This window comes from Melanerpes formicivorus, unplaced genomic scaffold (assembly GCF_026170545.1).
Source record: "Melanerpes formicivorus ecotype bairdi unplaced genomic scaffold, bMelFor1.0.p_v2 SCAF_148, whole genome shotgun sequence".
Classification (NCBI taxonomy): Eukaryota; Metazoa; Chordata; class Aves; order Piciformes; family Picidae; genus Melanerpes; species Melanerpes formicivorus.
Genome location: NW_027142500.1, coordinates 92,683 through 117,851, shown reverse-complemented (window position 1 = coordinate 117,851; position 25,169 = coordinate 92,683). Strand labels below are relative to the sequence as shown.

General features: G+C 48.8%; 1 protein-coding gene across 2 annotated transcripts in view; it reads right to left on the bottom strand.

Moving 5' to 3' along the window:
- DPY19L1 (dpy-19 like C-mannosyltransferase 1) overlaps positions 1 to 12,344 on the bottom strand; it is a 71,198-nt gene extending 58,854 nt beyond the window's left edge. For both annotated transcript variants that reach the window (XM_068168661.1, XM_068168662.1), the window contains exons 1-3: positions 11,852 to 12,344; positions 10,780 to 10,848; positions 1,467 to 1,491 (exon numbers count right to left, since the gene is read on the bottom strand). In XM_068168661.1, the coding sequence (XP_068024762.1) occupies positions 1,467 to 1,491; positions 10,780 to 10,848; positions 11,852 to 12,149 (392 nt within the window). In that variant the 5' untranslated portion in view covers positions 12,150 to 12,344. The remainder of the gene's footprint in view (positions 1 to 1,466; positions 1,492 to 10,779; positions 10,849 to 11,851) is intronic.
- Between the last annotated feature and the right edge of the window lie 12,825 nt (positions 12,345 to 25,169).

Below are 25,169 nucleotides of genomic sequence, written 5' to 3'. Positions count from 1 at the left end.
GCTGCAGTATCCTTCCTCCACAGACCCAACGTCTCCCCCAGGCCAAGGCTGCAGCAGCCTTCCTCCACGGACCCAACGTCTCCCCCAGGCCAAGGCTGCAGCAGCCTTCCTCCACGGACCCAACATCTCCCCCAGGCCAAGGCTGCAGCAGCCTTCCTCCACGGACCCAAGGTCTCCCCCAGGCCAAAGCTGCAGCAGCCTTCCTCCACGGACCCAACGTCTCCCCCAGGCCAAGGCTGCTGCAGCCTTCCTCCACAGACCCAACATCTCCCCCAGGCCAAAGCTGCAGCACCTTTCCTCCACAGACCCAACATCTCCCCCAGGCCAAGGCTGCAGCAGCCTCTCTCCACGGACCCAACGTCTCCCCCAGGCCAAGGCTGCTGCAGCCTTCCTCCACAGACCCAACATCTCCCCCAGGCCAAGGCTGCAGCACCTTTCCTCCACGGACCCAATGTCTCCCCCAGGCCAAGGCTGCAGCAGCCTTCCTCCACAGACCCAATGTCTCCCCCAGGCCAAGGCTGCAGCAGCCTTCCTCCAAGGACCCAAACTGTCTTGGGGGGTGAGGGGTGTGGTAATATAATTCCTTTCCTCTTCTCTCTCTCACACTCTGTTTTCTATCTCTCTCCCCTTCTGATCCATCTACTTTATTCTGTTAATAAATAGCCTCAGGGGCTGTTGATATTTTGGCCTCATTTGTGCCTCTAATTTCATAACATGGGAATACTCAATAGAACCGAGTCTCATTCCCTCTCTGGATCGAGGCACAGAGCAATGCACATGGCTATGATTCTGAGCAGAACTTTGTAAGAAACAAACTGCTAAAAATCAATAGCCCTTTTCTGAGCTAGGAAACAAAACCAGAGTGGCAGAAGCTGTTACTGTCTATCTCTGCAAGAGCAGCTGGTGAAAAAAATCACCACAGGAGTCATTCTGTTCCTATTCTAGCCTACTTTTAGAAGAAAGAAGAAGGGTGAGGATTAGGATGGAACCTTCAGCACAAGGATTCAAGGCTTGGATTGACAAAAAGTAGACAAAAAGTCCATTTTTCTGTACACAGAGACAGCACTGGCCTGAAGAGGTGAGAGAAAACACGATGCAAAGCCAAGAAATTAAAGTAGAAGCTAAATAAGCGCAACACAGGGGAAAGTTGAAAGGATTGACCCGGACTTTCTAAACCCACTGAGAGTAAGAAAACAAACAAAGGCCTGTTAGTGGGAATGCACCTGAATTTCTGTAGGTAAGCAACAATTTTCCACCTGGCAAGCAAGCTTCACTCTTCACTGAACTGTCTTTTAAGAAACTTAACAAGAACCAGAACTATTCCCTTGGAAGACAACAATTTGGTTTGGAGAGGAAAGATTGCAATAAAAACCCCAAGAGCTTGGCTAAATGTAAGCCCCCCCCCAAAAAAAAAAATCACATTTTTCAAATATCATATTACTCTCAAGTGATAAATTTAACCTTACCAATGTAGGACTCCTGCACAAGCAGCTGTAAAGGAAACAAAAATGTGTCAAGTTACTCAAGAGCTGAAATAACTGAACATGAAATCGTGTTCATTAAAGTCACTGCAGTGCTGTTTCAGAGATGCACAGAGCTGCTCAGCCTCCAAAGGAAGACAACAGAAATCTCAACTAACATTTCAAGGCCAGCTCTTCAAAAACCTGAATTTACAGGTTGGACTTCATGGTCTTTGAGGTCTAGACACAGTATCACAGTATAGCCAAGGTTGGAAGAGACCTCGAGGATCATCGAGTCCAACCTGTCACCACAGACCTCATGACTAGACCATGGCACCAAGTGCCACGTCCAATCTCCTCTTGAACACCTCCAGGGATGGTGACTCCACCACCTCCCTGGGCAGCACATTCCAATGATGAATGACTCGCACGGTGAAGAACTTTCTCCTCACCTCCAGCCTAAACTTCCCCTGGCACAGCTTGAGACTGTGTCCCCTTGTTCTGGTGTTGCTTGCTTGGGAGAAGAGACCAACCCCTCCTGGCTACAACCACCCTTCAGGTAGTTGTAGAGGGCAATCAGGTCACCCCTGAGCCTCCTCTTCTCCAGGCTAAGCAACCCCAGCTCCCTCAGCCTCTCCTCACAGGGCTGTGCTCAAGGCCTCTCCCCAGCCTTTTTGCCCTTCTCTGGACACCTTCAAGTGTTTCGATGTCCTTCTTAAACTGAGGGGCCCAGAACTGGACACAGGACTCAAGGTGTGGCCTAACCAATGCAGAGTACAGGGGCACAATGATTTCCCTGCTCTTGCTGGCCACACTATTCCTAATGCGGGCCAGGATGCCATTGGCCTTCTTGGCCAGCTGGGCACACTGCTGGCTCATGTTCAGGCAGCTGTTGATCAGTACCCCCAGGTCCCTCTCTGTTTGGGAGCTCTCCAGCCACTCTGACCCCAGCCTGTAGCTCTGCATGGGGTTGCCGTGGCCAAAGCGCAGCTCCTGGCACTTGGACTTGTTGAATGCCATCCCATTGGACTCTGCCCATTTGTCCAGTCGGCTGAGGTCCCTCTGCAGAGCCCTTATGCGCTCTAACTGACTAACATCTGCTCCCAACTTGGTGTCATCTGCAAACTTGCTGATGACTGACTCAATGCCCGCATCCAGATCATCAGTGAAGATGTTAAAGAGCATGGGGCCCAGCACTGATCCCTGGGGCACACCACTGGTGACTGGCTGCCAGCTGGATGTGGCACCATTCACCACCACTCTCTGGTCTCAGCCCTCCAGCCAGTTCCTAACCCAGCACAGAGTGCTGCTGTCCAAGCCATGAGCTGACAGCTTAGCCAGCAGTTTGCTGTGGGGGATGGTGTCAAAGGCCTTGCTGAAGTCCAGGTAGACCACATCCACAGCCTCCCCACATGCACCAGACGGGTCACCTGATCATAGAAGGAGATCAGGTTGGAGAGGCAGGACCTGCCCCTCCTAAATCCATGTTGGCTGGACCCGAGCCCTTGGCCATCCTTCAGGTGCGCAGTCCAGCCTTATTGATTCGATGATTATGCTGCTGGTATGCAGCACCAGGTAATGTCCCCACCTATATCCTGCATCACTCAAGCTGATCCATCACAACTATTTCAGCTATCAATAACCAATTGAAATTATAAGCTTTTTTCTTTCTTTAAGCAGCAGAAATATGTATAACATTAGGATACTTACTGAATACAGAACACAAAATTAACCAGGTTGGAAAAGACCTCAAAGATCATCCAGTCCCACCTATCACTCAACACCATCTCATCGACTCAACCATGGCACCCAATGCCTCACCCAGGCACTTTTTAAACACTTCCAGGGATGGTGACTCCACCACCTCCCTGGGCAGCACATTCCAATGGCCAATCTCTCTTTCTGGGAAGAACTTCTTCCTAACATCCAGCCTAAAATTCCCCTGGCACAGCTTGAGACTGTGTCCTCTTGTTCTGGTTGCCCGGGAGAAGAGACGAACCCCCACCTGGCTACAACCTCCCTTCAGGTGATTGTAGAGAGCAAGAAGGTCTCCCCATAGCCTCCTCTTCTCCAGGCTGAAAAACCCCAGCTCCCTCAGCCTCTCCTCACAGGGCTGTGCTTCAGACCTCTCCCCAGCTATGTTGCCCTTCTCTGGACACATTCCAGCAGCTCAACATCTTTCCTAAACTGACTGTGATTGCTAACTCAAGTCCTGCTCCTTAACTCATGCTAAGGCCTGCTGAATGCTATGAGCCACAATGTTAGGTCAAAGCAAGGGCAACCCATAGGCAGGACCTAGTAGCCAGAAAGGGCTAAAGGTCATGCTGCTGCCACTGTCATCCACAGCTCACTGTTTCCTGCAGCCACAATCTTCAAATATTGATTGTCTGGCAGCTTCTTGAGAATCTGCTAGCTCATGGGAATGATACAGACCAAACTCCCAAGCTGGAATTTATAAATACACCATCTTGCCCAGAAAGCTTTTTGAAGCACATCCTGCAGCAGCTGGACTGCTGAGGATTTTGTGCTTCCTGGTGTGCTCCAAGGGGCATTGGCACTGGGATGAAAGAGGAGGGAAGAGCACTCACATCACCAGCTCTGTAACTGTTTTGCTCACAGCTACATAAGTTAGAAGTTACAAAGTGAAAATTAGAGAAATTGTGAGCTAGAAACCTCATGTCTTAAGTGATAAATTTGTGAATTCTCACATCAGACTAGCCTGCACCAAGTGGACTGAGCATTCGTCATGTTTGTCTCCTCTCATAGTTTCATAGTTTCATAGTTTCATTCAGGGTTGGAAGGGACCACAAGGATCATCTAGTTCCAACCCCCCTGCCATGGGCAGGGACACCCCACACTAGATCAGGCTGGACAGAGCCTCATCTAGCCTGCTCTTAAACACCCCCAGGGACGGGGCCTCGACCACCTCCCTGGACAACCCATTCCAGGGTTTCACCACTCTCCTGGGGAAGAACCTCCTCCTCACATCCAGCCTGAATCTCCCCACCTCCAGCTTCATTCCATTCCCCCTAGTCCTATCACTACCTGATATCCTGAGAAGTCCTTCCCCTGCCTTCCTGTAGGCCCCCTTCAGATACTGGAAGGCCACAATGAGGTCACCTCGGAGCCTTCTCTTCTGCAGACTGAACAGCCCCAACTCCTTCAGTCTGTCCTCATAGGAGAGGTGCTCCAGCCCTCTGATCATCCTCGTGGCCCTTCTCTGGACACCTTCCAGCACCTCCACATCCCTCTTGTAATAGGGGCTCCAGAACTGGACACAGTACTCCAGGTGGGGTCTCACCAGGGCTGAGTAGAGGGGGAGGATCACCTCCCTCGACCTGCTGGCCACACTTCTCCTGATGCAGCCCAGGATCTGATTGGCTTTGCGGGCTGCAAGTGCACACTGAGAGCTCCTGTTGAGCTTCTCCTCCCCCAGCACCCCCAAGTCTCTCTCCTCAGGGCTATCCTCCAGCCAGTCACTGCCCAGCCTGTATTTGTGCCTGGGATTGCCTCGACCCAGATGCAGGACCCTGCACTTGCTCTTATTGAACTTCATGAGGTTGGCCTGTGCCCACCTCTCCAGCCTGTCAAGGTCCCTCTGGATGGCCTCCCTTCCCTCCAGCGTGTCTGCTGCACCACACAGCTTGGTGTCATCAGCAAACTTGCTGAGGGTGCACTCAATGCCACTGTCCATGTCCCCCACAAAGATGTTGAATAAGACAGGTCCCAGGACTGATCCCTGAGGGACTCCACTTGTCACTGGCCTCCACTGGGACATGGAGCCATTGACAGCCACTCTTTGGGTGCGGCCATCAAGCCAGTTCCTTATCCATCTAATGAAGAAATAAAATAAAGCTTCATTCCCAGTGTACATTGTCCTGTAAATTGGAGACATGCAAAGGGACCATGAGAATCAATATAAATCCAGCTGGTGTTGTAACTGCTAACAAAGTTAGACTCTGCATAGAACAGCATTCCATTTGTCCATCCAGAAACTATCTGCATTGTTGCCATGTCGCTACAGACCAGGGGAGGCAATCTAAGGGACAAGGGGAAAAGACAAATGATGATAAAGTGGTGGACAAACAGCTTAGGTCTGTGATTTCTTGAGTGTGGCAAGATCCACAGAGACAACAAGCCAATCCATTTTGCTTGGGTGGCATTCACAACACACCCAGAGGTCACCAATGAAGCTCAGCTTGAGTGAGGGATAAAAGTATTTAGAGGGACAACAATGCTTCTTCTAGACTGAAGGTGTCTTGATTGCCCTCTAGGCACACAGTGGCTCTCTGCCATAGCAAAAATCAGGTAGAGTGGCTGCCTTTGAACCAAGAAAATATGCATGGTTAATGAAAAGCATTCTTATTCACAGGCTATACAGCGCAGAGAGAAAAGTGGAGATGACAAGCACCCTCCCTGCTCGCTACCAGCAGGAGAGAGAGAGGTGCTGAGTGCCGTGTCCCTCTCCAGGGTGCTGATGTTCAAACACCTCCTCCAGCTCACAGGCACCCAGGCACGCTCCATGAGCCTCTCTGACAACATGGAACGGGTCAAGTTGCTTGCACAGAGCTAAAACATACATCAAAGGCCCACACACTGATGCAGAATATAGTCAGAGAGTTAGTGAATGTGCATGTGTTCAGGCTGCATGTCCTATGCAGATGGTGCTCTGCTTCTGGGAAGCAGCAGCAATAAGGGAAAGAAAAACACCCTTGCAAACCCAACTCAATGCACGTGGAAGGGGAGTGGAGTGAATGGACACTTCATGACCCTTCCCAAACCACATACTCCTCCAACACTGAGCCCAGAAGTGCTGCTGCTGCTGCTGGCAGTACTTGTAATCATTGTCAGCTGCTGGCAGTACTTGTAATTATTGTCACAATGCTGCTGCTAGCAGCGCTTGTTAACCATTGCCACCACAGGTCACAAGAAAAACTGAGGGAGTTGGAGTTCAGCCTGGAGAAGAGAAGGCTTCAGGGAAGCCTTATTGCAGCCTTTCAGGGAGCAGGGAGCAAAATAGGGCCTGCTGCAAAAGGACAAAGCATTTAAACTGAAGGAGGACCTCATCACTGTCTATAACTACCTGAAGAGAGGTTGTAGCCAGGTGGGGGTCAGTCTGTTCTCCCAGGTAGCCAGCAACAGAATGAGGAGATACAGTCTCAAGTTGGGCCAGGGGAGGTTCAGGCTGGATATCAGGAAGAGTAATTTGCCATTGCAATGTGCAGCCCAGGGAGGTGGTGGAGTCGCTGTCCCTGGGGATCTTCAAGAAAAGCCTGGATGAGGCACATAGTGCCATGGTCTAGTTGATGGGATAGGGCTGGGTGATAGGTTGGACTGGATGACCGTGGAGGTCTCTTCCAACCTGGTTGATTCCATGATTGTATGAGGAGAGACTGAGACTGGATAGAAGGAAGACATTTTTTACAGTGAGGATGGTGAAACACTGGCCCAGGTTGCCCAGAGAGGTGGTAGAATGTCTATCCCTGGACACATGCCAGGTTAAGCTGGATGGCTCTGTGAGCAACTTGATCCCATTGAAGATGTCCCTGCTCACTGCAGGAGGGTTGGAATAGATAACCATTAAATTTCTCTCAATAACTAACTCAAAACACTTCACAATTCCATAGTGCAATAAAACTACATTTATGAACCTCAATGTTAAAGTTTCACATACAAAGATGTAAAGTGAAAGTGGGAAAGACAAGAAAAAACAATTACCTAAGCAGGGGGGAAAAAAGCCCAACATCTCTAAACTACCTGCCTATACAATTTAATATTTACTTCAAGTTACATAGTACACCTAGTTGTTGAGGTTATAGAATACAGAATTAATCAGGTTGGAAAATACCTTTGAGATCATCAAGTCCAACCTATCACCCAACACCATCTAATCAACTAAACCATGGCTCCAAGTGCCTCACCCAGGCTCTTCTTAAACACTTCCAGTGATGGTGACTCCACCACCTCCCTGGGCAGCACATTCCAATGGCCAATCTCTCTTGCTGGGAAGAATTTCTTCCTAACATCCAGCCTAAACCTCCCCTGGCACAGATTGAGACTATGTCCTCTTGTTCTGTTTGTGGGTGTCTGGGAGAAGAGACCAACCCCCACCTGGCTACAACCTCCCTTCAGGGAGTTGTAGAGAGCAAGAAGGTCTCCCCTGAGCCTCCTCCTCCCCTCCAGGCTAAGCAGCAAGTTGTGCAGTACCACGCTGAAACCTCCTTAAGTGTTTTTTTTCAGCTCCCCTTCAATTATTGAAGCAGTTTTCTTAAAGAGAAGCCTGGATTTCAGTTAGGAAATGAGCCCCACAAGTTTTCATTGAAAACTTTACCTTTTTCCACACACTTTTTAGGGGAAAAAAAAAAGAAAGAAAATCACCAAAGGATTGCTCAAGAGAGGTCAGATTAAGTGGAATGTAAAATCTTAGGAAGCTTTCAGGAGCTATAATCTTTTCTTTTTTTCTTAGTGCTAGTTAAAATAGAATTGAGTAGAATTAACCACGTTGGAAAAGACCTTCAAAATCATCGAGTCCAACCTATCACCCAACACCATCTCATCAACTAAACCACGGCACCAAGTGCCTCCTCCAGGCTCCTCTTGAACACCTCCAGTGATGGTGACTCCACCACCTCCCTGGGCAGCACATTCCAATGGCAAATCTCTCTTTCTGGGCAGAATTTCTTCCTAACATCCAGCCTAAACCTCCCCTGGCACAGCTTGAGACTGTGTCCTGTTGTTCTGTCATAGGTTGGAGAGCTGCACACAGTTTTTCTTTCTTCAGAAAAGCTGATGAAATTCCAGGTAAGCTATACCTGCACCACAGCAAATCATATTCCATAAAGACAGACATTTTGCAGTCACTGTGTGACAAGAAACAGGGTAGTCCATAACCTCTCAGTTACTGAGTCTCATATTTGCACAAAGGATAACTGAATTGCTCAGCAACGTTTCTAAGGCTCCCAATAAGATTTGAGGCTGACATACATTAAACACATACACACAGCCCATCTCTTAAAAAGAATATACATCAATCTCTTAAAATACATCCATTTTAAGACAGATCACATGCTAGGACACAATATATAGCAAAGTCAATATAAATGTACATTAGCTACCAGCACCGTTCATGTGGCTCCTAATGAGCCAAACCTGCAGTATTTTACTCTTGCAAAGTAATTATCTATTAAGGTGGAAATTACATTTCAATACATAATTAATTTGCAGATTCAAACCTACCACTTATTTTAGGAAGGAAACAGGAGACTGAACTCTGATTCTTCCCTTCACCTCGATTCAAAATCAGGATGTTAAAGTGCAAAGGCATTGAGAGCTATTTCCTATACAACTTTACCAAACTTCACAATATCCATTATGAAACTAAGACCTTTCATAATCACCCAGCAATTCGTGTCACTACTCACACTTTAAGAGACAATGTGCTTAATTCACAGCCTTCCACTCTGAGTCCAAAGTGGGTTTCTCAACAGCCCGACTCCAGGCTCACATTAAGCTAGGTCCTGCTGGAAACTAGGCAGGGCAGCTCTCTTAAATTACCATCCTTTGATCCCTTACTGAGGAAGGGATGAAGGACAGGAAAGGAACACTACAGTTCTAATGCTACTTAGCTACAGCTGCTATGTACTCGAACTGGCAGATGTCACTTTCTCCTCCAACCTAAGAATCCCTAAAAGCAAAGCATATGATCAGATTTTCTGCAGGCTAGGAGGGCTATTATGTAAAATCTGATTTCCTATTTTTACCTGTGCTCTGTTCTAAGAAAAGCAACATGAGTAGCATGCCAAGAGCATTCTAATTGTGGAAATTGACTACATAATATACAGAACTCACCAACAGAACAACTGGACATGAAACGTACTTGAAATAGATTAACGTTTGCCAAAGATCCCCGGAGGGACTAGGTAGGAACAGAGCAGAACTGGGAACAAGGAGGAAATGTGCAAGCATTGACTACATCTGCAGCTTAGCCAAGAGGTTTCCTTGTGAGATTCTGTGCAATCTACAAAGGATATCTTCAGAAATAAGGCCTCAATTTAATGACTATTTGCAAAAAACACCACAATATAACAGGCCAAAGTGGTGGGTAAGAATGTCCTTAATACTCTGACAGCTTTATTGTTGCATGTAAATTGGAGATAATACCTAAGAGTGAAAAAATAAACGGCTGTACCCTCCCCTTGTAACAAAACTAGCTCCATCTGTGGGAACCACGGCTTTTAAAACCTAGACCTTAAAGCTTAAGCAAAACAACTAAAATTCAACCACCACTAAACCTCAACCCAGCCCCACAACTGCATATTTAGTATATTTATATTCTTGTATACTGTTACATACTTAAGGGTTCACACCTCATCAAAAACTATAGATTCCCCAAGTATTGAATTGGTTACCTGGGTTATAAAGCCTTCTCCTACCTCATCTGCTCTCAAATTTCAAACCAAGACAAAAGCATTTTTTAACTCTGAGCATCAGTTAAGTGCATCTGCACCATTTAAGTAACTGCTAGAGGAGGAAACGCTGAACAAACAGAGGTAAGCAAAGCAATTGGGGAAGAGTTTATTCATCAATTAGTTTGTAAGCTAAAGGTTGCTTCCCTGCTACTACTTTGCCATGTAATCCATCAAACTGAAGCCCCTTTGGCAAGGAGCACTACTGGTAGGGTGATTAATAGTACCAACATCTTTGGAATGCCCTGACATTTTTCAATATAATACCTTTAAGAGTACACCTAATTGCACATCTGACAAATATGCTGCTGTTTCATATTTGTTAGCTTTAGGGATGCATTTCTCATTTAATTTTGCAAATGCCTTCTCCAAGGCTTTGACCATTAGCCATTTTATTCTTCGCTCCAAATGATATTCAGCTCTGAATTTATACCCCTCTACAGCTAAACGTTCCTCCATCCACAACCCTTCCCCAGAAAGAGGTGCTTTGACTATATTCTTATTAGAAGTTGTTTGGGGTTGGTTTTTCGTTGGGGTTTGGGTTTTTTTCCTCCCCCTTTGGTTTTTGTTTTGTTTGTTATCTTCATAGAAACCAACAACTGGATAGGACAGATCCACAAGCTGTACCTGGGGCAATTTATTTTCCTCCAACAACTCTGATGCCACATCAACTGCTACAGTAACAGCTTTACAAAAGTCAACAGGTAAAAAGTTATTCCGTGTTTCCTCTCAGCCTAAACTCGTTTGGGTTTTATTATTTCAGGTTATATTTCCAAATATATTTTGGTACAGTTTCCCATTCCAGAGAAATTCATCAGAACAGTATTTTCTGGCAATATAGTCCTTCCACTTACCCAGAAGGAAAGTGAGCCATATCTTGCTATCAGCTTTTATGTTGAAGGCCTTCCTGTCATCACCAAACACTGTCAAAAGAAAACAAGCACCTTAAGCGTCAATTAAGAACAGCCTTCCCCAAGAGGAAATCTATTCCCAGCCAGCAGCATTCGTTTCCTGTAAAAATCTCGACGAGACTTCGACAAAGCTGCAAGAAATTTCAAGCAGCAAATTAGCAACTGCACACAAAAGCTTGAAACACCACACGCAAGACTATTAAAGCGACTATTAAGCATCACAGACAGACCGCTAAGGTGACTACATAAATCGTTAGGCTTTTAATTCCTGAGAGAACTTTTACGAGACAGCCTGTCAAAAGAGGATTTCTACGCAGATACCTGGCCGACAAACCGGCTCCAACACAAACTCAGCCTTTTAAAGGACAAGCAACCCCTCTGTCCTTCCAGCAGAGCTTTAGCAAGAAACAAGCTGGTCACGCCAACACCGCAAAGCTGAGCTAGTCATGAGTTAGTCGCACCAACAGCACGTTCGCCCCTTTCTCCCCCAAAGGATGCTAAAGTGCTAAAAAGCCCTTTTCCTTCCCCTCGCCCCCGGCTGTCAACCCGTACCAGCGTGTGGCTTCTCAGCCGCGGGTCTCTGAGCCTTCCCCCCGTTGTGAGAAGCTGGAGGACGGGCACGGGAAGAGCGGGAAAGCGACCGCTGCCCCGTGCGGTGCCAGGCACAGCCTCCTCGCCTCCCTCCCGCGGGCAAACGCCGTGAGACCGCAGGGGCAGCCGCTGCCCGGCCAAGGCGCTCCGCTGCCCGCCGCCCCCGCATCGCCCTCCCAAGGAAAGCCGTCCCGCCGCTTCCCTTCCGCGGGCAGAACTGAAAACACAGCCCGTGCGCCTGGGGCTTCCGCGCCGGGCCGGGAAGTCTGCCGACAGCCGGAAAGAGAAGCGGGAGGAGAGCCCGAGCCCCTGCCGCTTCCTCGAGGCGGAAGAGCGGACCCTCCAGCCGAGCGGGGCAGAGGAAGCGGGAAGAGGGCAGGATCTGGGGGAAGGGGCGGCTTTCCCCCCTCAACCCCCACCTCACCTCGGAGCAGGTCTCTGCAGATGCGCAGGAGCCTCAGGGGGCCGCGGCCCAGCACGTCCCGGTCCCCCTCAGCAGCCGGCCCCTCCCTGAAGGGTCTCTGGGGGTCGTTCCTGGCTCCCCGCCGGCCGCCGCCTCCCTTCCGCATGGCTCGGGCCCCGCTGGGGACCTGCCTGCCGGGAGAGTGCGGCGGACGCCCGCGGCCGCTCCCGGGGCTGGCGCCCGGCGATTGCTGCTGCTGCTGTTGCCCGGGTCTGAGCGGCAGCGACTCTTTGTTCCTGCCTCGGGTCGGGACGGCCATCTCCGCATAGTCCTCACCGGGGCCGGGGGTGTCGCGCCGGAGGAAAGGGGACGGAAGGTGGTCCTCAGCGAGGAGGTTCCCCCACCCCCGGGCAGGGCCCGGAGGCCAGCGGGCAGGGACGGAGTCGGCGGGTCGGTAGTAACGGGGCGAGGGGGCAGCTGCTCACAACTCCCCCGGCCTGCTCCGCCCGGTTGGCCACGTGGGGGGGGGGCGGGGGCGGTGCTCCCCGGAGGGGCGGGCAGCGGCTCCCGGCGCCCCGCCCCTTCCCTCGCGCTGCCCCGCCGCTCACGCACGCGCCGCCCCGGGGCCCAGGAGCGGCGGGAGGGGCCAGTTGCTTCCCCGTGGCTCGCCCACGCCGCGCTGCGCGCGCGCGCTGCCCGTCCCGGGCGCGGAGCTGCCGCCGTGTTCCGCAGCGCCCCGAGAGGAGCCGGGAGCGGAGCCGTGCCCGCTTCTCTCACCCCAGCGGCATCCTCTGCCCTCTCCTCCGGCGTTCCGCTCCCGCCGCCTATTCCTTGACCGTTCTTAAGCCGTTGAGCTTTGTGAGCATCGTTTCCAAGCCCACCCCGGATAGACAGCACATTTCTAGAGTGCCTCCCGCCCTCGAGTTCCCAAATTTTAACTGCAGCAAGGTGCCCGAGCTGTTGTGTTGCCTTGGCCCGGCGGATTCCCGGCCACGGAAAACGTCTTAGCCTCCTTGGTTTGGAGGTTGAAGTTAGGGGTTGCCGTAGCGTGTGTCGCCGGTGGGGCAACGCTCCTGCGGCTTCTGCCGCTTGAGTACCGGGCGCGCCGAGCTCTCGGTCCTCGACGTGCAACTCAGCCGAGCCCTTTCTCTGGGTTCAGAGGTCGAAAGGCCTCACAAGCGACATGCAGCTCCAGCCAAGCCCTTACTGTGGGTTCAGAGATCCTGTACAAGGAAGGCCCTCAAGGGCTGAAAGGTGTCACAACCTCCAGAGCAGCCACATTCAGTACCTCGCAGCAGTGCTCACTGCAGCTCCTACACTAACACCTGGAATTTCTCTTCTTTTCAGGGTTGTGTGTATGTAACGCAGGAGTTGAATAAGACCCAGCTCCAGCAAAACTGCTTTTCCTCCCCTCACCTGTGCTGTTCTGCTCAGTGTGCAACAGCAGTCAGACAGTGACTCATCTGATGGTGGTGATTGGATTAATATATCCCTTTCTGAAAGTGTTGGTGAAATACAGCAGGGTATAACTTCGTTAAAAGAAACCTCTGCAAATGGATCTATTTCACGCTTTCCTCCTTCGCTTGGTTGTGGTTTTTTGTTTAATTCCTTGGAAGTTCCTTCTCAACCATACACATTTCTTGCCTCCCAGATGCTCTTCATTGCTGCCTTCCATATTTTCTTTGACCTTGCTCCCTCTTTATTTCATAGAATCATGGAATGGTTGGAAGGGACCTTTAAAGGTCATCCAGCTCAACCCCCCTGCTGTGAACAGGGACATCTGCAACTACATCAGGTTGCTCAGAGCCCTGTCCGACCTCACCTGCAGTGTTTCCAGGGAATTGCTTTCTACCACCTCTCTGGCCAGCCTGCACCAGTGTTTCACCACCCTCACTAAAATAACCAAAACAACAACAACAAAAGCCCTTCCCCACTCCATCTCTATATATATGTTTCTGCTCCCAAATGTTCTGAGTTCCCCTGACATCATCTTTCCCCTCAGCTCTTATTTTTCCCAGCCTTCCTACCCTTTTCCTCAGACTTTAAAATGTTTATAACTCCTGCTCTTTATTTTCATCTCCTTTTCCTGGTTATTTTTATGTGTTCTCTCCTCTGAAAGGCAAGGCTTGAGCCTTATACAGCAAACACTACTCAGTATTTTAAAGATATGTTTAATAAATATATATTCAGTGTATTGTTAGCACAGAAAGGTAATTTTGGTCCAGATTCAGCTACCAAGGTAACGAATGTATGAGAAGAGGACAGCCTTTGCTATCTTTGTGGTAGTAGGAAGGTTGTTACCACAGTAAGGATATAAAGATACAAGCTGGTACAGCACGATAAAACATTTGTCCCCACACATACTCTTGGCTCCACATTTCTTTGCTTGTTGAAGGAAAATTTGCCTTCTACCTCCAGCTGTTTAGGGGAGATAATATTAGGGGCCATGCACAACACTGAACTCAAGAAAATGAGCAAGGAAGAATTATTCATCTGACCACCAGCCTCCTGAGCACACAGGCCCGTCTTTGCAGCCTGAATTACCTGTAGCTACTTCGTAGCTCAAGAAACATTTAGCTGTGCTTCTTATACCCTAACTATAAATGAGAGCATAAAAGGCACACCACTTGAATGTTTGAAGACTGCATACTATTTTCCCACCTGCTTTCCAAGAGAAGAAGTTCCACAGCCTGCTCTTTTTTGTGTTGGCTTTTTTGATCGTGCAGCCTTGTCATAACTTCAGCAGCTCGAGGAGTGTGTTGCTGCTGGCTGAGTGATTGCAACGTGCAGGCTTCAGGAGAGCTGAAGAGGGACTTTTTACAAAGGCATGGAGTGACAGGACAAGGGGTGATGGCTTCAAAAAGGAAAAAGAAAATGGGTTTAGATTAGACATTTTGCCCCACAGAGGTAGTAAGGTGCTGGAACAGGTTGCCCAGAGAAGCTGTGGAGACTGCTACCCTGGAAGTGTTCAAAGCCAGGCTGGATGAGACCTTGAGCAAGCTGCTCTAGCAGGAGGTGTTCCCTGCCCATGTCAGGGGGGTTGGAACTAGGTGGTCTTTAAAGTTCCTTCTAACCCAAACCATTCTCTGATGAAGGAGTTCTGCATGTAACTGGCACAGGAAAAGTGTGCAGCAGACCACTGCTGATTTTTAACTCCCCAAAGTTTTCATTTTTGCCGAAATCAACAGAATCATGGAATCATTACAAACTTGAAGGGTCAAAATTATTAAGGTCCAGGTGATTGCTCTGGGATGACTTAACCATGAACTAAAACTGCTCCAGCCTGTGGCAAATCAATTATCTCCAGGCTATTTTCTTTTATCTGGGTTGGGGCAACCCCAGGCACTGATATAGGCTGGGCAGTGATTATCTTGAGGTCAGCCCTGAAGAAAGGGAATTGCGGGTGATGGTGGCTGAGAAGCTCAATATGAGCCTCCAGTGTATACCTGCAATCCTGAAAGCCAACCAGATCCTGGGCTGCATCAAGAGAAGTGGGGCCAGCAGGGTGAGGGGTGTGATTCTCATCCTCAATGCTACTCTGGTGAGACCCCACCTGAAGCACTGTGTCCAGTTCTGGAGCCTCTATTATAGGAAGGATCTGGAGGTGCTGGAAGGTGTCCAGAGAAGGACCACAAGGATGAGCAGAGGGCTGGAGCTGCTCTGCCATGAGGTAAGACCGAGGGAGTAGCTTTGTTCAGTCTGGGGAAGAGAAGGGTTTGAGGAGACCTTACTATGTCCTTCCAGTATCTGAAGGGGGCTACAAGAAAGCTGGGGAGGGACTTTTGAGGGTGTCAGGGAGTGATAGGACTGGGGAGGAAGTGAGCAAAACTAGCAATGGGTAGATTCAGATTGGATGATAGGAAGAAGTTGTTCCCCATGAGGGTGGTGAGAGCCTGGCACAGGTTGCCCAGAAAGGTGGTGGAAACTTCATGCCTGGAGGTTTTTTGCAGCCAGGCTGGATGTGGCTGTGAGCAACCTGCTGTAGTGTGAGGTATCCCTGCCATGGTTGCAACTGGATGATCCTTGAGGTCCCCTCCAACCCTGACAATTCTGTGATTCTGTGAACATCACATTCTTAAGTGTAAAGGTGCCTGTACTGGGCACTATAAGTTGCTAAAGAAAACCACCAACACTACTTCAAAAGAGCTGCAGTGCACCTCTGAAATAAAATTATGCTTGCTTTCACCTGTAAGAGTCACAGATATCAAGAAATGAACCCTGGGCTTGTATCATCACAGGGCTTGCATATTTTTCCAGCAGTTCTGTGCTTGTTTCCAGCATTGTGTTTCGTAGAGAGCAGCTAATTCTAATCCTGCACGTCACAGCAAAATAGGTGATCCCAATAAGCTAGCACATACCCTGCTGTTTGTAACAAAAAGAAGGGGGAAATGTGGTAAATCTGAAAGTGGCTGTGATTTTCTTCAACTCTTGAAGGATATTTATTAGGCCACAGGAGAGACATCATCTTAATCAGTTTATCCTAACTGCTTGTGTCCAGGGACAGCAAAATCCATGAAATGTTCTGTGAGTTTCTGCTATCCCAGGACACAGGGCATCCTGGAACACAACATTCCTCTTTCCTTAGGTGCTCCCTAAATCTCTGACCACTTTTTCCATGATCACTGGAGTGCCTCTTCATATTTCCACATCACTCTGCCAGATACCAGCAACCTCAGGATGCTGAATTGGGTGGTGATTGTGGCACACTGACAGTGGAGATAACTCACAGTCCTCAGAATCACAGAATCAACAAGGTTGGAAAAGGCCTCAGAGATCATCAAGTCCAACCTGTCACCCAACACCTCATGACTAACTAAACCATGGCTCCAAGTGCCACATCCAATCCTTTCTTGAACACCTCCAGGGATGGGGACTCCACCACCTCCCTGGGCAGCACATTCCAAGGGCCAATTACTCTTTCTGGGAAGAATTCTCTCCTCACCTCAGGCCTAAACCTCCCCTGGCACAGCTTGAGACTGTGTCCTCTTGTTCTGGTGCTGCTTGCCTGGGAGAAGAGACCAACCTCTGCCTGTCTACAACCTCCCTTCAGGTAGTTGTAGACAGCAATAAGGTCTGCCCCGAGCCTCCTCTTCTCCAGGCTAAACAACCCCAGCTCCCTCAGCCTCTCCTCATAGGGCTTGTGCTTGAGACCTCTCCCCAGCCTCACTGCGCTTCTCTGGACATGTTCAAGTGTCTCACTATCCTTCTTAAATTGAGGGGCCCAATTGAGCTATCAGGCCCTGCAAGTAGCACACATTATTTTGGCAGTTCCCTAACACTACCCATTCCTCAGGACACTGGACATGCACAGCTCATCACCAAATAGTCCAGAGGTTGCTTTCTTTTCCTTCACTCATTTCGCATCTTCAGTACTGTTTCATGTCACCAGTTGTGCTGCCTTGCATCAAGGAAGCCCTCCGCTTTAGATTGAACACCTTTTCCTCTCCCAAGTGATTTGAATGAGAGTGCCCATATCCCTAAAATAATTCCCTTTTTCTATCTAGAAGAGTCTTTCTTGTACTGCTCTGCTTTGTTCCAGTGGTACTGTCTCAGAGCATATTCTGCAGATTTGGTGGCAATGCTGCCATTGCCACCTACCACAGGGCTTTGCTTCTGTGAAGTTTGTGTTGATCCCCCACACTTTCACACATTCATCAACAGACTTAATAATAGCAGGGCTGCAGTGTAGCAAGTTAGGGAACTTCAAGCTCCCTCTCCTTGGTTTGTTTAACCTGAGGTTAGCATACAATGAAGGCATAGTCTGGAAAGTATGCGTCTTCCCCCAACCATTGTGTGGCTGCTGCCTGGTTAGACAGTCAGCCTAGCATTACACTAGCCATTTTTTAGCACTGACAGCAGCACTAATGCAGCAATTTTGTGCTCAGAGCCTCAGGTAGCTAAGCCAGGAAGAGGATTTTGAGCTCACCGTGGTTTAACTCCAGACAGCAACTAAAAGCTGCTTGCTCACTTCTCCCTGCACGCAGTCTGATGGGAAGGATGGGAGGGATCCCAGCCCAGTGGAATGGGAAGAAGAATGGAAAAGCCCCAGTATTAAAACATAAAAAGTCGTGGTTAGAGACAAGAACTAAAATAAAATATTCATATTATGAGAATAATTACAAATATAACAAAAAGGGGAAAACAAAACCCAAGGCGCGTGCTGCACAATGCATTTGTGCACCATCTGCTGACTGATGCCCAAGCAGCAATCTGCCCCTCCCAGGCAACCCCCCAACCCCATTTCATATACTGGGCATGATGTTCTGTGGTAGGGAGTATCACAGAATGTGAGGGGTTGGAAGGGACCTCCAGAGATCATCCAGTCCAACCCCCCTGCTAGAGCAGGATTACCTAAGGCAGGCCACACTGGAAGGCATCCAGGAGGGTTTTGAAAGTCTCCCAGACAAAGGAGACTCCATGACTTCTCTGGGCAGCCTGTTCCAGCACTCTGTCACCTTCACCATGAAGAAGTGTCTCCTCATGTTGAGGTGGAACCTCCTATGTTCCAGCTTGTACCTGTTGTTCCTTGTCCTATCACTGAGCCCCACAGTAAAGAGCCTGGCACCTTCCCTTGACACTCATCCCTCAGGTATTTAAAAGACACTGATGAGATCCCCTCTCAGGCTTCTCCTCTCCTGACTAAACAGCCCAGGTTTCTTAGTCTCTCTTCATTGGAGAGATGTTCAAGTCCCTTCATCATCCTCATACCACTCCACTGGACTCTCTCCAGCAGATCCCTGTCTCTCTTGAACATCCTTTTGGCTGGTTTGGGTTAGCTGTCCTGGCTATACTCCCTCCCAGCTTTTTCTCTTCCTGCACATTAGCAAAACAAGGGAAGTTAAGAAGTCCTTGATTTCCTAGCAACAACTAAAGACATCAGTATATTATCAACACTCTTCCCATACTGCAAACATGGCACTATTCTAAATACTGAGAAGGGAAACCAGCTCTGTCCCAGGTGAAACCAGGGCAAAGCTCTATACCATATGGCCATAGCCAATTTAACAGAGAATTAATCTTACCTGAGCTTCACAGCAGACAAATTCTTTCCTAAGGGAAGAACTTTATAAGAACAGAAATAATTGGGATATCTTCTTGTTAAAACCAGCCTGAGCAGAAGTGCAGAAGGCTATGGAGAGAGTCTCTTGAGGCAGAAGTAAAGAACCAGGATAGCTCTTGGAGTTTGCACATGGAGAAATCAGCCAGGAAATAACATCACAATATAGTGGCAAACAAATTAGAGTGGGTACCTTGTCCTATTTAGCAGCTTTGTGCAGCCAATTCTCTTTCTGCAGGATATGAGTATCCCTCTCCTGAACTCCTTTAAACATGCATTGCCTGTGTCCTGAGGAAGGAACAACACATTCCTGGTGAGGTAGTAAGACAGCACTCTGATCTCTACTTCATCTCTGTTCACCTCTATCTTATAGAATCATGGAGTCACAGAATTGTCAGGGTGGGAAGTGACCTCAAGGATCATCCAGTTCCAACCCCCCTGCCATGGGCAGGGACTCCTCACAGTAGATCAGGTCTACTGTGAAGGCCTGGCCTTCAAAACCTCCAGGGATGAGGCTTCCACCACCTCCCTGGGCAATCTGTGCCAGTCTCTCACTACCCTCATGGGGAAGAATTACTTCCTAACATCCAATCTCAATCTACCCATTTCTAGGTTTTTTTTCCATTCCCCCCAGTCCTATCACTCCCTGACACCCTAAAAAAGTCCCTCCCCAGCTTTCTTGTAGCCCCCTTCATAGAACTACCATTGTATTTTAACTGTATGGATATACATAACTATATATAACTACAGCATCTGCAGTTGCTTTTAAAGTGATATATACCTTTAAAAGCTGTATAGAACTGCAACATCTGTGCCTCTATGGCTAACTTCTCCTACAGGCAAAAGCTTGTTTCTGCTAGAAACACAAACAAATATATTCAGCTTGCCTACCTTGGCAACAAAGATCACACTGGAAGAGCAAGAGGTCCTGAAAACCTTCCTTTCTTTGATGCAGAAATTACCTCCCTCATTTCTGCAAAAGGTGATTGTAACTCATCAAACTGCCTGCTGCCAGAACAACACTGAGGCGTGTTAGTGACTCAGGAAACCCATTGACTCCCCACCAGACTCTCTCATGTCTTGGCTCTCAGTTTCCAGCACCATTTTTGTGCTGCTTCACAGCTCTGGGGAAAAAAACAGTACTTAAAAAAAAAAGGGGGAAAAAAGCATAGACTATGACTATAAGGAGGAAAAAAAAGTACAGAAATTAAGCTACACTGGGAACTTCATATCAAAGAAACACTAAGGTTGGAAGAGACCTCAAAGATCATTGAGTCCAACCTGTCACCACAGACCTCATGACTAAACCATGGTACCAACTGCCACATCCAATCCCCTCTTGAACACCTCCAGGGATGGTGACTCCACCACCTCCCTGGGCAGCACATTCCAGTGGCGAACAACTCTCTCAGTGAAGAGCTTTCTCCTCACCTCGAGCCTAAACTTCCCCTGGCACAGCTTGAGACTGTGTCCTCTTGTTCTGGTGCTGGTTGCCTGGGAGAAGAGACCAACCCCCACCTGGCTACAACCTCCCTTCAGGGAGTTGGAGAGAGCAATAAGGTCTCCCCTGAGCCTCTTCTTCTCCAGGCTAAACAATCCCAGCTCCCTCAGCCCCTCCTCATAGGGCTTGTGTTCAAGGCCTTTCCCCAGCCTTGTTGCCCTTCTCTGGACAGGTTCAAGAGTCTCAGTATTCGTCTTAAACTGAGGGGCCCAGAACTGGACACAGGACTCAAGGTGTGGCCTAACCAGTGCTGAGTACAGGGGCACGACGACTTCCCTGCTCCTGCTGGCCACACTATTCCTAATGCAGGCCAGGATGCCATTGGCCTTCTTGGCCACCTGGGCACACTGCTGGCTCATGTTCAGGCAGCTGTCAATCAGACCCCCCAGGTCCCTTTCTGTTTGGCAGCTCTCCAGCCACTCTGACCCCAGCCTGTAACACTACATGGAGTTGTTGTGGCCAAAGTGCAGCACCTGGCACTTATGTTATATGTTTAATCTATCTCCAGTTGCCCCTCTTTCCTTGCTCAAAGCAGCACAGCCATCCTCTTGTCCCATCGAGCAGCTGATGTGGGATATTTGCCAATGCCCCTTTTTACTACACAGGGCTTGATCATCTGCTCCTAGCCAAGGTCTGGAAGGTTTCTGTAATTCTTCACCTTTCTGATGGCTTTTAACTCCTCTGTAGGCTATCATCTCCTTACAGCTTTCCAAATGAAGCTGTCTTGCTGCACACTGCACGTTCTCCCTGCATGGCATTTGGCCACAGTGAGCAGTCTTGCTAATTTGGCACAGATGCCATGATTTGCAGCCACAGCAACTGCATCTTATTATGCTTCTATTTGGAGGTGCAAATTAGTGAGCAATTTATCTGAGTGCCTCAGAACTCACTGTTACAAGCAGAAGTGATGGATCCAGTTTGCCCTAACCTGGTTTCCTTTGGGTTGTTTCTGTTTTGCACAGTCAGTGTTTATCTGGTGCGTCTCTAAGTAGCTGCTGCCAAAAGATGCATCAGAGAAGAGGGAGGAAACAGCTTGCAGTGATGAGCAGGAGCTAAGTGACAACAGTAGAGCAGGATTAAATGAGCACAGGCTGAGCTATTACTGTGTTTCATGGCTGATGCCCTCTATGCAAGACTGGGAATATGGACAGTGAAGGCCAGGAATGAGAAGAAAGCTGAGGAAAGCAATTATCTGGAAGTGCTTCAGAACAGCTTTTCAGTCAATGACTGGCAAAGCAGCCAGGTGTGATAAACAGCAGGGCTCTTGAAATATGTTGCCATGCCAAAGCCAGTAAACCCACACTGCTGGAGATGAACTAGCAGGTCTGCTCTGGCAAGACAACGAGAGAACCTTGTGAGCCACTGTGAAATGCTTGCAGACAGCTCTATCAGAAACAGTGGTAGCGGCTAAGTAAGCCTCTGCAGATGTTAGCAAGCTTGTTTCTGTTTTACCTGTTGCTTATCCTGGTGCTCACTTCACTCTCTCCTTTACTGCTGTGGTTAATGAAGGTAGAGAAAAGGTAGATTAATTCACAGGCAGCAACACAAAATGCAAAATAGTAGAGCAGCCCAGAGGCAAGGTGATCTTACATGTCAAACACACCTGAAGTGACAAAAAATAGAGCCAGGACTTGGTGTCTACATTTATCCCATATCTGAGGCTAAACTTAGCAGTTGTTCTACCACCTGATGACCTTCCTCCACCCCTAGCCAAGGAGGAGGATTAGGAAAAGGAGAGAACACCCCTGGGTGAAAATGAAAATGGATTTAGTGAAACAGCAAAGCTAACGCAAACATAAAGCACACAAAGTGGATGGTAGTCACAATAAGTGGGAAAGCAGTCCTCAGGAGCAGAGGGGTAAATGAGCCTCTCCAGGGCATACAACCCTGGAGAAGCAGCAGGAAGGGGAAGAGAAGCAGCAGGAGGGGGAAGAGAAGCAGCAGGAGGGGGAAGAGAAGCAGCAGGAGGGGGAAGAGAAGCAGCAGGAGGGGGAAGAGAAGCAGCAGGAGGGGGAAGAGAAGCAGCAGGAGGGGGAAGAGAAGCAGCAGGAGGGGGAAGAGAAGCAGCAGGAGGGGGAAGAGAAGCAGCAGGAGGGGGAAGAGAAGCAGCAGGAGGGGGAAGAGAAGCAGCAGGAGGGGGAAGAGAAGCAGCAGGAGGGGGAAGAGAAGCAGCAGGAGGGGGAAGAGAAGCAGCAAACTTTCCCCTTTCAACAAGCAAGACTTTTATGGTATGGGATACATCTGATATCCAGATCAGGATTAGCTGCCCTGGCTTTTTTGTTGTCCCTCCCTCACACCCCCACAACTGGTACCACACAAACCCCAAAACATAATACACATTTTACACACGAGAACCCCCTGTGGTGTCCTTGTTGGTGGCTAACAGCAGCAGTTTATGTCTTCCTCCCTTTTAAAACTTTGTGATTATCTGCCTCAAATCATGATCCTGACTACTTGTGTGCTCCCACTATACATTCTAAGACCTTGCTAATGGCAACAGCCACGTTGGCCTTCAAAAGCCCTGTGCCTGAAAGCATTAAGACTTTCATCAAGCAGCTTGATCGAATTCATCCTTTTCTTTCAGTTTTCCATATGGAAATACAGTTCATTTGTAGGCACCATGGCCAGGTATAGACTTATCAGTCTGGACCCTCCCTAGCTTTTTCACATCACCATTCTACTCTCTTGGACTGCTTTTGGGACACAGTGCTGCTTTTCAGTTGCATCAGGAATAGTGTGGCCAGCAGGAGCAGGGAGGTCATCTCCCCCTGTACTCAGCACTGGCTAGGCCACACCTTGAGTCCTGTGTCCAGTTCTGGGCTCCTCAATTTAAGAAGGACATTGAGACACTTAAACGTGTCCAGAGAAGGGCAATAAGGCTGGGGAGAGTTCTCAAGCACAAGCCCTGTGAGGAGAGGCTGAGGGAGTTGGGGTTGGTTAGCCTGGAGAAAAGGAGGCTCAGGGGAGACCTGAGATGTTCAAAAGAGGATTGGATGTGGCACTTGAAGCCATGGTTTAGTTGTCAGGAGGTTTTGGGTGATAGGTTGGACTTGATGATCTCTGAGGTCCTTTCCAACCTTATTGATTCTGTGAAGGCTGTTTTCCTGCGTGCTATCAGCTGTGCTGGCAAACAAGGCACAGCCATGGCTCAGTTTGGAGCCTATTCTTGAGGTCTTAGTGCCCTCTACTGTCTAAGGCATCGTCTTTACTTCTGCATCACCTCGGTTAAAGTCTCATCCTGCCCAGTGTTTACACACTCACTCTAAAAAGGCCAATTATAATCTCCTCCCCACCCCCCCACACACCCCCCACACCCCACACCCCGCCTAGAATTAATGTATTAATTTCTGTTTCAGGATACACTTTCATTTAGGCTAAGCAGCCCAAACCTGGGTTGTTTGGTTGGACCCAAACCAGGCTGCCCAGGGCACAGTCATTTCTTGCTGACTGCAAGGCTGCTTTGTCAGAGTTGCTCTTCATTTAAATGAAGCCACTGATCTATGCAGAGCTCGAATCACACCTGGTTTGTGGCTGTTGAGTAAACTCAACATAAGGAAGCACTCTGACATCCATGCAAAGTAAGAATGAGCAAGCCTGTGTTGCAAGTACAAATTGTAAATACATCTGCCACAGATCTGCGTTGCTCCTGGTGATCATCCCAGCCCTACAGATACAAATCACCTCTGCCATATGGAGGCATTCTTTACAAACTCCACTCCTGTTGCTGGTTGCCTTCACCTCTTTTTGTGGGTGGTATGGGGTGCTGGGGGTTTCACTAGGCCATGAGTGTCCATTGGAGCAACAACATGCTGTCCATCCCTACCCTCCCACCAGCCCATCTCCCGTGAGTAACCACAGACCACTTGTGAGACACCTTTTCTCACACCAAAGCCCCATTTATCTCCACAGAGAGTGAGGGGTTCTCTGCTCACCCTGCCCCTGTCATTAGAAAATCCTACTTGCTTATGGTTTTAGCAAGGAGAATTCATATTGTAGTTGAGTTACAGCTGGACTCGATGATCTTAAAGGTCTTTTCCAACCTTAATGATTCTGTATGAAAAGGAGCATCTATAGGAAAGATGTTGAGTTGCTGGAACTTGTCCAGAGAAGGGCAACAAAGCTGGGGAGGGGTCTGGAGCACAGCCCTGTGAGGGGAGCTGAGGGAGCTGGGGTTGCTTAGCCTGGAGAGGAGGAGGCTCAGGGGAGACCTTCTTGCTGTCTCCAACTACCTGAAGGGAGGTTGTAGGCAGGTGGGGGTTGGTCTCTTCTCCCAGGCAACCAGCACCAGCACAAGAGGACACAGTCTCAAGCTGTGCCAGGGGAGGTTTAGGCTGGATGTTAGGAAGAAATTCTTCCCAGCAAGAGAGATTGGCCATTGGGATGTGCTGCCCAGGGAGGTGGTGGAGTCCCCATCACTGGGGGAGTTTAAGAAGAGCCTGGCTGAGGCACTTTGTGCCGTGGTTGAGTTGATGAGATGGTGTTGGGTGATAGGTTGGACTGGATGATCTCTGATGTCTTTTCCAACCTGGTTAATTCTGTATTCTGTACCTACTGGAATACATGTAGAGAGGTGGTGGATGCCTCAATCCTGGTGGTGTTTGAAGCATTTGGAAAGTGCCCTTGAAAACATGCTTTAGTTTTTGGTCAGCCCTGAAGTGGTCAGGTCCCTTCCAACTGAAATGTTCTGTTCTGTCCTACTTGCCAGTAAAAATCCCTGGCCTTGCCTGCTTCTTAGGAAGCACACAGCAGGGAGCACTGAAGAGGTTCTGTGGGGACAGACT